Raw genomic sequence first — 15,012 nt, forward strand, 5'->3', positions numbered from 1 at the left:
AGAGCATTGCCAACTAAATCATTGCGGGGAGAAGACAATAATTGTGTTGAAATAATGCCTTGCTTATGAAGGAATCCTCCAGCTGTGAGCATTTATTATGCCAACTGCTCTAAAGTATTAATTGAACAATGTATTTGGCTCAGATATGCAGTGATGTTATTGCTCTGCATATGTATTTAAGTCAATCACAGGAGTCTTAGTACAATAGTTTGTCCCAAACCACTCTAAACTGACCCCTCAATGTAAGGGTCAGTGACAAAACGCAGCACTTGTGTATTGAAAGCAAATACAAATAAGAATGTTAAAGTATCTTAGATTATTACAAATGAGAGAAGTCAGTGATGTTTTGTACGGTTTATATTGTTCTTTTTGTATTTCTTTTCATTTGGACAATGGAAAATCTGAAATCAGAATAACAGTTTTCTAATTGTGTTCTTAGGCTTGCCATGTTTGGGGGTTTCACATCCTGCAGGGCAGTCTCTTAATTTAAGTTTGCTCCATTGTCCTTGGAGGACTTGTTGGTTTTATTTTGGGGCAGTGGTTTAATGTGTAAACAGATATTTTGCTTTCAGAGTTTATAAATTCTTTTGCCAGTTTCAATCTTTTTACCAAATGTTGAATATCCTTCAGGTGTTGTCTCCTTACAGCACTGAGTAAAGAGAAAGCAGAACTAAACTGAGCTAAGTAAAAAACAATAAGAGTTAAAGACATCAACGTAATGTTTTTTTATTGATATATGATTGCCATGATCGCTGTTCAGTTGTAGGTAGATACATTCTCTATATAAGGTGTATTTTTCATAAACTGGAACCTAAGTAGGCACCACTATTGTCAGTTTAATGCCAGTGTTGCTTTATAGGCAGCAAATGAATAACTGCAGCTTCACCTTTCACTGGACTCCAGCACTGAATTATTTACAAAGGAGTTGACTAAAACTGAATGGGCTGCTCTAGCTTTGAGGCTTTCTCCAGAATTTAAGAGATAACATTCTCCAAACTAAGAAACACCTCCGACTTCCATAATTTTTCATTTTTCTCATGTTGCAGGAAAGAAAAAATCCAAATTTCAGACTTTCAAGAACTTCTTTGCCAAGAAGAAAAGGAAAGAGCCTCCACCTCCCAGGGGGGAGAGTAATTTAAAACCTAGCCAGTCCAGCAGCGATGTCAGCATCTCTGTGCTCGACACTACTGCACTTCATTCACTGAAGGAGGCTGGGTAAGCTGGTGGGGAAGGAAAATAAATAAATAAAAGCAGACCTCTCACAGCAGTAGGATGAAAGCATGAGTTGGCCCCTTAGGAGTAACCTCCGTCCAAGTTTATGCAAAACAAGCCCTAATGCTGATGAAGGAATTCCAGGAATTTCCTCTTTCTTTGCTAGTGCTTCAAAAGCCAGCCTGGAGAGGAGGGGGAGGGCAGCCAGGGGCAGGGGTGATCCGACCTCTTAGTCTAAAACTGCAGATAGCCCAGATTGTTTTGATTGGTTTTAGTGTTTGAAATCCGTCCTGGAAGGTCTGATCAGCAGCAACTTTACAAGAGGACGATGATTTGAGTAGTGCTAGTACAGAGAATACGTGTGAAGTTGAGTTGCTGGTTTTTAGTATGAATAGTGCCCTCTGTCATGGCTAGAGTAAAGGGAAAGAAGTATTTTCGGTGTATTATCAGTATGAGATTCCTGTTTTAACTTTCTTACGTAGCCATTTAGGTATAGGTAACAACTGTAGGCCTCTAGTTTTGTGTTAGCTACCGCTGAAGGGCTGTTCCTGTGAGTGAGGATTGCAAGTCCTTAAGGTGTATCCAGAGAAATTCTCAGATCCCTGAATAATGTTGTTCAAAAACTTGTCCTTTTTTCAGTTAGTGTAATACAAGCTATTAGCTTGCACTGCTAACGCTGTTTCACTGATAACCTTAGACCATCAAGGTACACAACACTTCCATTGCACGTCTCTGACTGAACCTGGGGTGGGACAGCCCTCTGAACATGGTTATGTCTCTTGCCAGGGGTGTCATGGATTGGTATCTGGCAACCTATAATGTGGCTGTTCTCCAGCCCTCCACCCTCCTCATACTCCCCTCTTAGCTCCTCAGCCAGGCTTCTCTTTGGATTACCCTAAGCCTCGGGTCATGGAGCTGCAGATGTGCAAAGTGTGACAAAACATCCTATGATTTGCAGTGTTTTGTTGGAGGGATCCTTGGACGAGTGTAAGACTGGCAGAGGGCATGAATAGGTGACTGGAGTGGGACATGCTGAAATCAGCTTTGCTGCCAAATGCTTTGTATCATCAAATAAGGCCTTTGGTGGAGCTGGACACTACATTTCTTCTGGTGGAACAGTTTGTAGATGTTACTTTCTCATGGGTGCTTGTTTCTCCTTGCCCCACCTTTCTCCACTCTCCCTGTTGTGTTTACGCAACCACATCATGAAAATGCTCTGGGAATGAAACAACAATCTCTTTAGTTTGTTTGTTAGCATAACAGCAATAGAGTAAGTGACCACACAACCTGTCCCCTGGGGTAAGGGAAATCAGAATGACTCAGCTAACCCAGTCCAAAAAGCTTAGGAAAAGTTGAGTTTACCCCATCAGCCCATAGGAGGGATCTGGCTTAAAATTAGCCGTCTGCTCCAGAGGCAGTGTGGGTGCGAACTCTTTCTCTTGCTCTTAACCAAGTACTTCAAGTCCAATTGCTGTTTACCTCAGCACTATCCTCTAGTGATTACGAACTGTTTTGCAAGACCAGAGATCAGGAAGTGAGTAAAACCCTTCTGGTTTTTCCCTTAGAGATAGGATTAAATGGACTATCCAAAAAAATTAGAGGATATGTTTGTGCTACTTGAAAACCCTATCATGTCCAGACCCTGCATCACGTAAGCACGCTTTCTAAGTACCTAGAGAGGCTGAACAACATAATCCTCTGGAAAACCTGATCCTGAAAGCCAGTGGAAATAAAACTTGTGAAGGTTTATAGCAGAACCCTGAGCTTTGCAATTTCTGGCATGCAGAATATCAAAACCAATCCTAGAACCATGCTGCTGTTTGTTTGTTCTTGAGGCAGAAGCACTGGTTTTTCTTTTTCTTTTTTTTTTTTTTATTTTAAATAATGTAATGTTTTTAAAATTTAACTTTTCTGAATACTAAGCAGAGACCAAACGCACAGATGTGCCAATGCTTCTTGTAGCAGCCAAAGGGATGTGCCCAGATGTCAAGGTGCTGTGAGGAATCAATGGGATTTGGCATCTGTGAAGGGGAATGGAGCATTATGTGCCACTGCCTCTTTATCTTCCGAGAGGCATGAGTTTTGAATGGAAATGGAAAAACCTTGATGGCAAACTCAAAGCATGTGCCATGGAGTACTTTTTTTCTGTATCGTCAAAAGGATAAAAGACCTTAAGTAGAGGAAAATTGGGTCCCAAATAGTCTTATTCCTGTTAAAAAGCTTTGAGCAGGAAAAACTGCTGGGACAATATGTAATATTGTCCTGGTCTTTCTAATGAACGCTCACTCCTTTGGTGGGCTGCAGTTGTTTCTGAGAGAGCCTCTGCCTGAAGGAATTGTGTCACCTTTCTTTCCCCTACCTCAAACACTAATAAAAGAAGTGGGTTTGAAGCAACAAGCAGTGGAAGATAGCGCAGGCCATGATGAGTTTAGGAGCAGCTTTATTGCTGGCCGTAGAGTCCCATCATTTCCTCAGTCATGGCAGCTCAGGTGTTGCTACACATGAATGAATTGAGCATTTGTATAGGGAAATCAGTGTGGAGATACAGTGGCTAAAACGTCTGGGGGTTTAGCTAACAGTGCATCTTTAGCTTCAGCACAAACATAAATACACTGCCTGGAATTACACATGAATGTATATTTGCACATAAGAGACTCATCTGTACTAAAGCTGCAGTTAATTCTATATTTAATCCAATGCTCTTTTTGTGACTGCCAGAAGAAAATACAGTCATTCTCTTGCAAACACACGATACATATGTGGAGAGATAAAGAAAGAAACAAATCTTGTACTGGCAGTCTCAAGAATAAGGAAACCTCAGCTCTTACTGCTAAAGAATTCCAAGTAAAGGAAGTAGGAAATCCCCCCCAAAAAAGGTTTATACATCCTAATGCACATGAATTCTTTGCAGTAAATAAAATAAAATCAAACACACAAGAAGATGAGATGGCTTCATTCACTCTAATGATGAGATAAGGCAAGTGTCTTACTTGTGTGTAGAACTGCTGTCCTAGAAACTAACACAGACATTAACTATTACGTATAATGGGAGGAAGCACAAACTCTGGCCAGTACTGTGAGAGAAAGAGCTCAAATTGTCTTTGGCACAACATAAACATAGAGCAAAATTATTTTGGCCTGCTGTGAAACAGCGTTAACTGTTGTCCTGGTTTGAGGTAAAACAGAACCAACTTTCTGTTCATTAATTTTATTTCTTAGCTAGGCCTCTTCTAACTCTCTGAAATTAACAGCGTGTTGGGTCTAAAACAGTTCGTTCAGAGTGATAAGACAGTTTGTGCCAAGGAATGGTATGCACAGAGGCTCTTGATTATACTTATTTCTGTAACAGCCAAGGTCAGCTAATTTCGTTATTTGCCCCATTAGAGGATCAGAAGTGGAAAAGCGTAGAGGGGTCCCACCTGCGGAGAGGAGCAGACAGGACAGGTCACCCAAAATTGACCAGCAGGGGCATTCCATCCCACCTGCCCCATGCTCAGTATAAAAGCTGAGGGATCAAAGGGTCAACTCTTTTCCTTCAATGGCCGACATCTGAGGAGGACACTACCTGTTCCTCTGCCTTTGATCTCGATCCGTGTGTTCCTGACTCCAGCTCTGGAACCCGGTTCCCACCCATCACTGAGTCCAGCCTGGGACTTCCCCTGTGCCTGCCGGTGACATCATCCTGGGAGCTTAATATGGTTTTGTATATACTGTATCTATTTCATTATTTTCCTTTTTATCTTATTATTAATATTCCATTAAAGTAGTTTAGTTTCTTCTAAACTTGTAAATCTATCTCTCCTCCTCCTCTCCGTGCACGAGAGGCTGGAGGGTAGCATCTGTTGCCGGCCATTGGCCAATTTGGCCAAAACCACGACAGATTCATTGGCGCCCAACGCAGGCCACAAACGGAGCTCTGATAGATTGCCTGAATAGTTTGGATTCCAACTTGTTCAGGGAGAACAGACAGTTCACATCATGTCATTCTTACATGAAATCTTGTATCGTGTCCTTAGAGAGCTTTGTATGAAGTTAATTGATGCAGTGGGGATTAACTGGTCAAATATATTGTGTGGTTTATTTATACTCTGTGTTTGGATGCGATAGTCTAAGCGTGCTATGTTGCTGTGGATTTGCCTTCAGATTTATGAAATGATTGCTTGGATAATGGTTCTACCTGCATATCTTGGGCATCACGTCATGGAGTCTTTTACTAATTACACTTCCGAGATGGATTCTTTTGCTAATTACACTCTTGGTCTTACATGAGTAAAGTTTACTTTACCCTTTGATGATTATGCCAAAGTGACAGCAACAGAATTAGGGGATGAGAAGCCTTTGGGCTGTTTAGAGAGTGAATGTTACTTTCATTCGTACGTGATTCTGTTGTTGGGTTTCCTGAATGTGTTGCAGGGGTGGTTTGTAGTTAAATATCAGTGCAGGAGTGAGTCTTATGTGACATCTGATGTTGCTACTCAAACCCCACGGCCAGAGTCAAAGATAGTAGAAATTCAGACAATCCTGCCGCTAAAAGCCACAGCAGAAACTCAAACAACTCAGATTACTGCCCGAGACACAATACAGACACAAACAACGCCACCGGCCCCGCTACCAGCATCGGCTGCCCCCCAACAGGCACCGGCATCGGCCAGGCCCACAGCGGCTGCCCCCACCAGCTCCGGCGAAAGCCACGGCTCCGGCCATAGCGACACCGGCGCCAGCGGCTGCCCCCCCCACAGGCCCCAGACCCAGACACTCCGCAGCCCGCGGTCAAAGTCACCCTGCGCCCCCCCCCAGCCTGTATCGCCAGCCCCGCCCGCAGTGGCACTGGCTGCTCCAGCCCCGACAAGGAGCACGGTCACTGCTCCGGCTGCTACCCAAACTCCAGCAGAACTGGCACAAGTTGCCCCGGTGACCAGGAAACAGAAAAAGTTAGCTGGTTCCCTTGCCTCTGACGACAAAGACCAACCCAAGCCAGACAGCCTAGGAGAGGGTTCCTCTGAGGAAGATCCAGGGGAGGGTCCTTCTCAGCCGGCATTAACAGAGGATGAGGACTCAGATGCAGAGATAATAATGAAATCCTTTTCTATGAAGGATTTGCGAAATATAAGAAAGGACTTTAGTCATCATGAAGGGGAGACACTTGTCTCCTGGTTGCTCCGATGCTGGGACGATGGAGTTGATACCATAGATTTAGATGGCAGAGAAGCTAAGGAGTTGCGAAACCTGTCCAAAGATGGAGGTATTGATAAAGTGATGGGGAGAAGGGCAGAAGTCATCAGTCTGTGGAGGCAACTGCTAGAAGCTGTGAAGGGCAGGTATCCCTTTATGGACGATATCGAATGCTGTCCAACCAAATGCACCAGCATGGAAAAGGGTATTAAGTACCTGAGAGAACTGGCTGTGCGAGAAGTGATTTATAGCAAATGGCAAGTGATTATAGACCCTGATGAAATGCCATGGAAATGATCTTTATTGAGGACGTTTGTGCAGAGTGCACCATCAGATTATTCCCACACATTGTCAACAATGGCCTGGGGAGGATCTGATACTGATACACCAACTGTAAATGAGGTGGCTAACAAGGTGTGACAGTATGAAAACAGTCTCTCCCGTCCCCTTCATGTAGCAGCTGTGGAGAAAATGGCTGCGCAAACTAAGACCATTGCTGAGACACTGGAGAAAATGACTAAGACAATAGTTGAGCAAAATGAGAAAACTGCTTCACGAACTGCTTGAAAAACTGTCTAAGAAGGGGAAAGAATCCCACTCTTCCCCTGAACAGACCTGGGTTGCAGTCATTAAGAAAAAACGCCCTCCTACAAAACCAACTCAAGGGAAACAGGATCCACTCCAAGATTTCCTGTGGCTTTGCCTCTGCAACTACGGAGAGGACACGAGTAAGTGGGATAGAAAACCTACTCCAGCCCTGCAGGCACGAGTGCTTGAGTTGCAAGGTAAAGCAGATGGAAGAAGGAATTTCTGCAAGAGGAAGGTTGCTCCAGTCCATGGTAAGTGATGCTCCAGTCCTCGCAGGAACTCAACTTCTAATTGTAGTTGTTGTTCTCAACAGTGGAGGTGCCCTGCCTCCAGCCAGGAGGAGGAGAGGGATAACCGAGTTTATTGGACTGTATGGATTCGATGGCCTGGCACATTAGAGTCACAGAAGTATAGAGCCCTTGTGGACACTGGTGCCCAGTGTATCTTATTGCCATCGAATCATAAAGGGACAGAATCTGTTAGTATTTCTGGAGTGACAGGTGGGTCTCAAGAACTGACTGCAGTAGAGGCTGAAGTGACCCTGAATGGGAAGAAACGGGAGAAGCGTCCTATTGTGACTGGCCCAAATGCTCCATGCATCCTTTGCATACACTACCTTAAGAGAGGGTATTTCAAAGACCCGAAAGGGTATCGGTGGGCTTTTGGTATAGCAGCTGTAGAGACTGACGATATTACACAGCTGTGTGCCTTACCTGGTCTTTCAGATGACCTTTCTGTGGTGGGACTGCTGAAGGTTAAAGAACAGCAGGTGCCAATTGCTACTTCCACGGTGCATCGACAACAGTATCGCACTAACCGAGAGTCTCTGACTCCCATCCAGAACCTGATTCGTCGGCTGGAGACCCAAGGAGTGATCAGCAAGACTTGCTCACCCTTTAACAGCCCTCTATGGCCAGTGCGAAAGTCTGATGGAGACTGGCGGCTAACAGTAGGCTGTCATGGCCTGAATGAAGTCACACCACCGCTGAGTGCTGCTGTGCCAGACATGCTAGAACTGCAGTATGAACCGGAGTCAAAGGCAGCCAAATGGTATGCTACAGTTGACATTGCTGATGCATTCTTCTCTATTCCTTCAGCAGCAGAGTGCAGGCCAGTTTCCTTTCACCTGGAGAGGCATCCAGTACACCTGGAATCGACTGCCCCAGGGGTGGGAACACAGCCCTACTATTTGACATGGACTGATCCAGACTGCACTGGAGAAGGGTGGAGCTCCAGAACACCTACAATACATTGTTGACATCATTGTATGGGGTAATACAGCACAAGAAGTTTTCAAGAAAGGTAAGAAAATAATCAAGATTCTTCTGAAAGCAGGTTTTGCTGTAAAAAGAGGTAAGGTCAAGGGACCTGCACGAGACATCCAGTTCTTGGGAATTAAATGGCAAGATGGTCGTCGCCAGATCCCAACGGATGTGATCAACGAAATAACATCTATGTCCCCACCTACTAACAAAAAGGAAACACAAGCCTTCTTAGGCATTGTGGGTTTCTGGAGAATGCATATTCCAGGTTATAGTCAGATTGTGAAACCTCTATATGAAGTGACTCAAAAGAAAAATAATTTTGTGTGGGATCCTGAGCAACGACAAGCCTTTGAGCAAATTAAACAAGAGATTGTGCATGCAGTAGCCCTTGGACCAGTCTGAACAGGGCGGGACATTAAAAATGTGCTCTACACCGCAGCCGGGGACAATGGCCCTACCTGGAGCCTCTGTCAGAAAGCACCAGGGGAGACTTGAGGTCAGCCCCTAGGATTCTGGAGTCGAGGCTATAAAGGCTCCGTGGCCAGCTATACCGCAACTGAGAAAGAAATCTTGGCAGCATATGAAGGAGTTAGAGCTGCTTCAGAGGTAATTGGTACCGAAGCACAGCTTCTCCTGGCGCCCTGATTACCGCTCCTGGCCTGGGTGTTCAAGGGTAAAGTTCCTTCTACTCATCATGCCACCGATGCTACTTGGAGTAAGTGGGTTACCTTAATCACGCAGCGAGCTTGAATAGGAAACCCCAATCGTACAGGAATCGTAGACGTGATCACAAACTGGCCCGAAGGCAAAGACTTCACAATGCCACCTGAGGAGGTGGGAACTCGTGCTGAGGAAGCCCCACCATATAATGAACTCTCAGGTAATGAGAAACAGTATGCCTTGTTCACTGATGGATCTTGTAGTATTGTAGGAAAACATCGAAGGTGGAAAGCTGCTGTATGGAGTCCTACACGACAGGTTGCAGAACCTACTGAAGGAAAGGTGAATCAAGTCAATTTGCAGAGGTAAAAGCTATCCAGCTGGCCCTAGACATTGCTGAACGTGAAAAGTGGACAACACTCCATCTCTATACTGACTCATGGATGGTGGCCAATGCTTTGTGGGGGTGGTTAAAGCAGCGTAAGCAGAGCAACTGGCAGCGCAAAGGTAAACCCATCTGGGCTGCTGAATTATGGCAGAGTATTGCTGATCATCTAGGGAAACTAGTTGTGAAAGTACGCTGTGTAGATGCCCACGTACCCATGAGTCGAACCAATCAGCAAGTGGACCAAGCTGCTAAGATTTTCAAGACAGATTTGGACTGGGAACATAAAGGTGAACTGTTTGTAGCTTGGTGGGCCCATGATACTTCAGGTCATCAAGGAAGGGATGCAACATATAAATGTGCTCGTGACTGAGAGGTGGATTTAACCACGGACATTATTGCGCAGGTTATCCATGATTGTGAAACATCCATTGAAATCAAGCAAGCTAAAAGGTTAAAACCTTTGTGGTATGGGGGACGATGGCTGAAATATAAATTTGGGGAGGCCTGGCAAATTGACTACATCACACTCCCTGAAACCCGCCAGGGTAAACGCTATGTACCGGCGAAAGCCATGGCTCCAGCCATAGCGACACCGGTGCCAGTGGCTGTCCCCCCACAGGCCCCAGCTGATTAACTACACTTTTGGGGCAGTGGGAGGGTTAGTCAAGCAGACAAAGGAGATGTTGTCTCCGGAGATGTAAAGAAGGGAGGTACAGGAGGGAAAAAAAGAGTAATTTGTTTGGCATTTTTACATGGTGTATTTACTTTATGAAAGTTCACTGTCTTTCAGGGATTTCTTCTAAAAAAAGAGAATCTGGGGTTAGACAAATAGCAGATACCTCTTCTATTTGATTTCCTTGCAGAAGAGTGTTAGACTTATGGGATTTTCCTTGTCAGAGTTCTGTTCCTAATCATCCCCTGTTACCCAGAGTCAAACTTTCAGAGGCAATGAGCATTGCCTGCACAGCAGCTGAGCCAAGGAATCCTTCTAACTTGTGGGTTATGAGGCTGGAAGCCAACAACATGAGTATTCTCTGTTGTTTTCCAGTTAAGTACTAGAATGAAATCCTGGTAGAGGCCATCCTTGTGGTATTTTGGACAAAGTAATCTACAGACAGTGCCTGCCTATGCTGGTGGAACTTGGTGAATAAAAGATTTGGAGCTTTCCGTGTCATGCCACCCAAGTGCAAAATGTGCCCTGCACAACTTAATAGCCCAACCCCAATCAATCTCAATTGATAACAATTCAGTTAACAGCTGTTGTGGGATCTCATCAGTGCTTCAGCGGGCTGAACACCCAGTGAGCACAGAAGCACAGAAATATCTTTCCTGGGTACTTTAACTTGGCTGTGGATAGGTATGTAACTGTGGCCATGGACACTCGTCCCATCTACATTTTTTTAATATGCTTGGGATCCGGCGATGTTCATGATACAGGTAAACAGAACTGGTTTTATTGCTGGACCCGAGAGGATTTAAGTCAAGTTTGTTAATGTAGTGGAATTACATTTTGTGCCCGCATTTACAAGAGGAGGAAAAATAATCTACAATCTTTGGCTGGTATGACGCACACCAGGCTGCAAAGGTTGTATCCTGAATGTCTCATGTTAAGCACATTCCCACCAAAGGAGGGTAGGAGACTCCTGTCGCCTCTGCGCTGTAGACATCTTTCAGGGTGGCATGCATACAACTAAATCCCAGCATCTGACCTAATCGCCCTGGACTCCCTCTCTAGTCCACAGAGACTGGCCTGAGTGTTCAATGCAGATGATAAGTACCTCTGAAAAGAGACACCTGCATTTGATCAGCATACTAAGAAGTGTTTCTTTCTCCCTTCTGAATATAAAAGGAGCTAGCAGTGGCTACCTTAGACAGCTAACATACAGAAATATGAAATTAAGCTAGGTGCATCCCACCCTGGCCTCTCTGTGATCCCTCTGCCCTGGCGAAGTGGTGCAGGGAAGAGTTGGAGGGCTGTACCCAGTGCACTGACCACTCTTCCTTCCTTCCCAGGCCCAAAGGAAGCATGGGAAACAAAGCCTTGTCCCATGACAGCGTCTTCATTTTTGAGTCTGCACCAGAAAGTGTGGCAGGTGACATGTTATCTCAGGAAAACACACCTGGAAGAGTGAAAACTTTGCAGGTGAGAACATCTTCCCCTCATTCATAGTGCTGCTTTGTATTAGCTGTCTCCTAGGAAACTGTTGCTTGATGCCTCTGCTGTATGCTTTAAGACTTTGTTGACTAAAGTGTACAAAGCTACTACTTTTGGGTCTGTTCTTCCTCTTGGAAGCTGAATCCTTGAGCAATCCTGGTGCTTTCAGCCTTGCCCAGGTCTCATAGTGTGTGAGTGACATGAATCCAGTTCATGGGCTCTTGGAAACTTTCCTTAATGAGCATCCAATGGGATTTCCATTCTTTACTTTATAGCCACTGCTTTTGGCTTAAGGCCATTTATTTATTTATACTGTAGTGTGTCCCTTACACTGTTATTCTTTACATATTATGTTATATATATGTTATTCTTTCTGGCAATTCTGGCCATGATGTTTTCACTGTACATACTAGCACCAACAGCTGTGTAACTGTGTGGGATGATGGATATGTCAGGACACTCTTAGTGACAGCTTTATTTATATCATTATTCTTCCGATCTCTGCCAGCAAAGGATACTGTGTTCTGCTAGGTCATTTCCTTCTTCCAAGGCACATGCTGAACCCTCCTTGACAGCTCCCTTATCAACTGTTGGTTATATTAATTGCATTTAAATAACTGCCCGGCTCAGAGCACTGAGATAAAAGTTTAAGGTTTTTCCAGAGACTGAAAACAAACCGTTGATAAGGCAGCCAAAGGCCATTGAAATTCTTCTTTGCTCAGTGTGAGCTTCATGTTGCAAAACACAATTGCATCACATGTTAAGTAATAGAAGATGCACAGAGGGACTTGTTCCTCCATAAGGCTGAAAAATAGGCTAAGCTTCAATTCAGGGTATTTTTTGTATAACAATAGGAGTAGCAGGAGAAATCATGTTTATATATGACAGAACTTAGTTGGGGAAAAAAGCTCTTTTCATGCTATCTCCAGTCCACTGTGCCCTCTCTTCATCCATCCATCATCCTCCGTGGTAACATAATACTGCCAGCGCTATTTTTATAGCTGTAAAAGACAGCCTTTTTCTGAGCTTGACTCTTGTTAGAATAAAAGCCAAGCACTAATAAAAGCTGTTATTTTCTTAGCAATGTAATTTAACTTCTACCAGTAGAAGACAGACTGTAAATTCAGTTTTCCCCACAACACTTTGCTGTCTGCATGTAATAAATTTAATAAATCAAAGATGGGAAGTTGTGAAAAGAGAGAAAAGCAAAATTGACTTTTTGTGTTTTCCTTCCCATGAAGTACACAAGTATGTTGTATGTCTTGTTTTGCCTGTATATTGCAGTCTTTGTGCAGTTTGTCATCAGTCCTGCTTTTGCAGATCTTATTGGTGATACGTCTTTGATTGTTGTGGGTAATAGGGCAAGAAAGCTGTTTGAACTGGGGGACTGGTGGGTTAAAGAGTGACGCTGTGCTACCCTGTGTGCTGGTTAGATCCATAGGAATTACATTCCAAGTGAATCTTTCTGAATAAGAATGGCAGCTATTTAGATCTATTTTACAGAGATATACATGAATGCATAGCTTGCAGAAGAGGACAGAATTAGGCCTAGAATTTCCTAGTCTGGTTTAATAAGCAAAGAAACAGAAAAAACAGGTCTGCATATTTATCTTGGGAATATTCAGTCGAGATGTTTTTAGTTGAAGGACAAAGTTTCTGTTCAGACTTTGTTTCTATTCCAGCTTTGACATAGCCGACAGACTTAAGCCAAGAATTTTAGTAATGGTGTTTCCTGAGGTCTGACCTTTTTTAGTTTGAGGGAACATCTGTCTGCTTGTGAGGTTGCAGACTTTGTTTTATTTTTCTGGAGTCAGGGCCTGCCAGAGCATTCTTTTGTGCAATCTTGGAAAAGAATACCCATGCTCCTTTACAAACAAAGTTGTTCCTGGCTGCTGTTATCATTCTTGCTGTAGAGAGGACCAGGATGTAATGCTGGGGAAAATTAACAAGCAATTAATTAGGGTGGACCAGAAATTAGATTAAAATATCTTTGTATTATTATTTGTATTCTATTGAATTAAATTGTCTTCAAGGCTAGGCTGGATGGGACTTTCAGGAACCTGGTCTTGTGAAAAGTGTCCCTGCCCATGCCACCGGAGTTGAAAATAGATGATTTTTAAGGTCACTTCCAACTCTAACCATTCTATGATTGCATAAAAAGTAGGACTCGGCTACTTGTGCAGGAGGGAGTGGTGACAAGTTCTCAATATTTGGAAGGGCTTTGTGAAGGAAAGCTGACACCATAAGCCTGGGCTTGGGAACTGCTGACTGACAGTACTTTGTGTTACTGTTTGGGACATCTGGATATGTGGAATTATTTAAAGAATAATTAAATATAGAATTTTTAAAGTTTTAAATTTAAAATGAGTTAAACTGATGTAAATTTTCTGGAATGGTGAAAATTCTGTCTTCGGTGACTTACTGAATAAAACTGATTTCGATTTTACTTTTGTACCAAAGCCAGTTCTAATGATGGGTCTTTGATGAATATAACTAAAAAAAATGTTATTAATGGCTATTTTCTGTAAACGGTCTGTTTTTTCAAGTATTTCTGTTAACTAAGACATTCTGCATGCCTAACGGGAGCAACTGGGGTAAAAGTGTCCAAAATGTCCACTATAAATAATGCCATTGAAAGTCTAAATTTCTTTTCAACCACAGCTTCAGTTGCAGCAGAACATCAGACTTGGATCACCTCCTCTTGTTATAACTGGAAAGAAACTGGAAGATGCAGGTGCTGTTTCTGAAGATGATGGTTTACCTAGAAGCCCTCCTGAAATTTCAACCCTTCATGACGTTCTGACAGATTCACCAAGCAAGGTATAATCATTATGTCACTGTAGTGACCACCTGAACAGAAAAGATAAAATCTGCTTGGAGAAGGGGAAGACCTTTTTGCTTGCTTGTGATAGAATCTGATGGCACAGATCAGTCAGAGCTAGAACAAATTACCTAGGTGGATTGTGGAGTTGTCACTGTGAGGAATGCCTAGGAAGTGGCCTTATGAATACCCCTTCTGAGTACAATTTTCTATGCTTTTATGTGGACCAGTGCTGGGGCAGTTGTGACCTGTATCATTAAGGAAAGAGGAGAGAAATTCAGTTATATGATGACTCTCAGTGCCTTTGGGCAAGGCAGTCTCTCCTGGCAGGTCTGTATGGCAGAAAGCATAAAAAGCTGATTATTCACTGGTGAGTGTTATGTTACTGTGACTGTTCCAGTCCAAGAACAAGCTGAGGTGCGCTGAGGTGCTCACACTGCACAAACTTCCTATGTCTTCCTGCTTCATGGAGCTGAAGAGATTGGCAGTTTCCTGCACCCTTGAATGGGGAAGAGTTTTGGGTGTTTTAAAGCTAAGTCAGGAAAACAAAAATAAGGGGAACTGCAACAGAATCTTAAAAAATTACCACTTTTGGAATGAAATAGCTTAAAACCATGGCAATATTAGTTAAATTGGCAGGAAAGCAACAATCCTATGAGTCTGAGAACAGCTCCTGATGGGACTCAGAGGATGTTTGAGTTTCTTTCTTAAGAATTGCCCTCTCACAGCACATGCATGATTTTGGACTTGA

The 15,012-nt window shown here is 43.5% G+C and overlaps 1 protein-coding gene across 9 annotated transcripts in view; it reads left to right on the top strand.

The window, feature by feature from the left end:
* Window positions 1-15,012, top strand: part of KIAA1210 (KIAA1210 ortholog) — a 68,646-nt gene that overhangs the window by 34,667 nt on the left and 18,967 nt on the right. For 7 of the 9 annotated variants that reach the window (XM_054214019.1, XM_054214018.1, XM_054214020.1 and 4 more), the window contains exons 3-5: window positions 1,047-1,215; window positions 11,299-11,428; window positions 14,102-14,260. In XM_054214019.1, the coding sequence (XP_054069994.1) occupies window positions 1,047-1,215; window positions 11,299-11,428; window positions 14,102-14,260 (458 nt within the window). Of the gene's footprint in view, window positions 1-1,046; window positions 1,216-8,237; window positions 9,118-11,298; window positions 11,429-14,101; window positions 14,261-15,012 lie in introns of those variants that run through there. The other 2 variants (XM_054214023.1, XM_054214022.1) reach the window with 2 other exon arrangements.

The sequence above is a fragment of the Rissa tridactyla genome, chromosome 9 (assembly GCF_028500815.1).
Source record: "Rissa tridactyla isolate bRisTri1 chromosome 9, bRisTri1.patW.cur.20221130, whole genome shotgun sequence".
Taxonomy (NCBI): domain Eukaryota; kingdom Metazoa; phylum Chordata; class Aves; order Charadriiformes; family Laridae; genus Rissa; species Rissa tridactyla.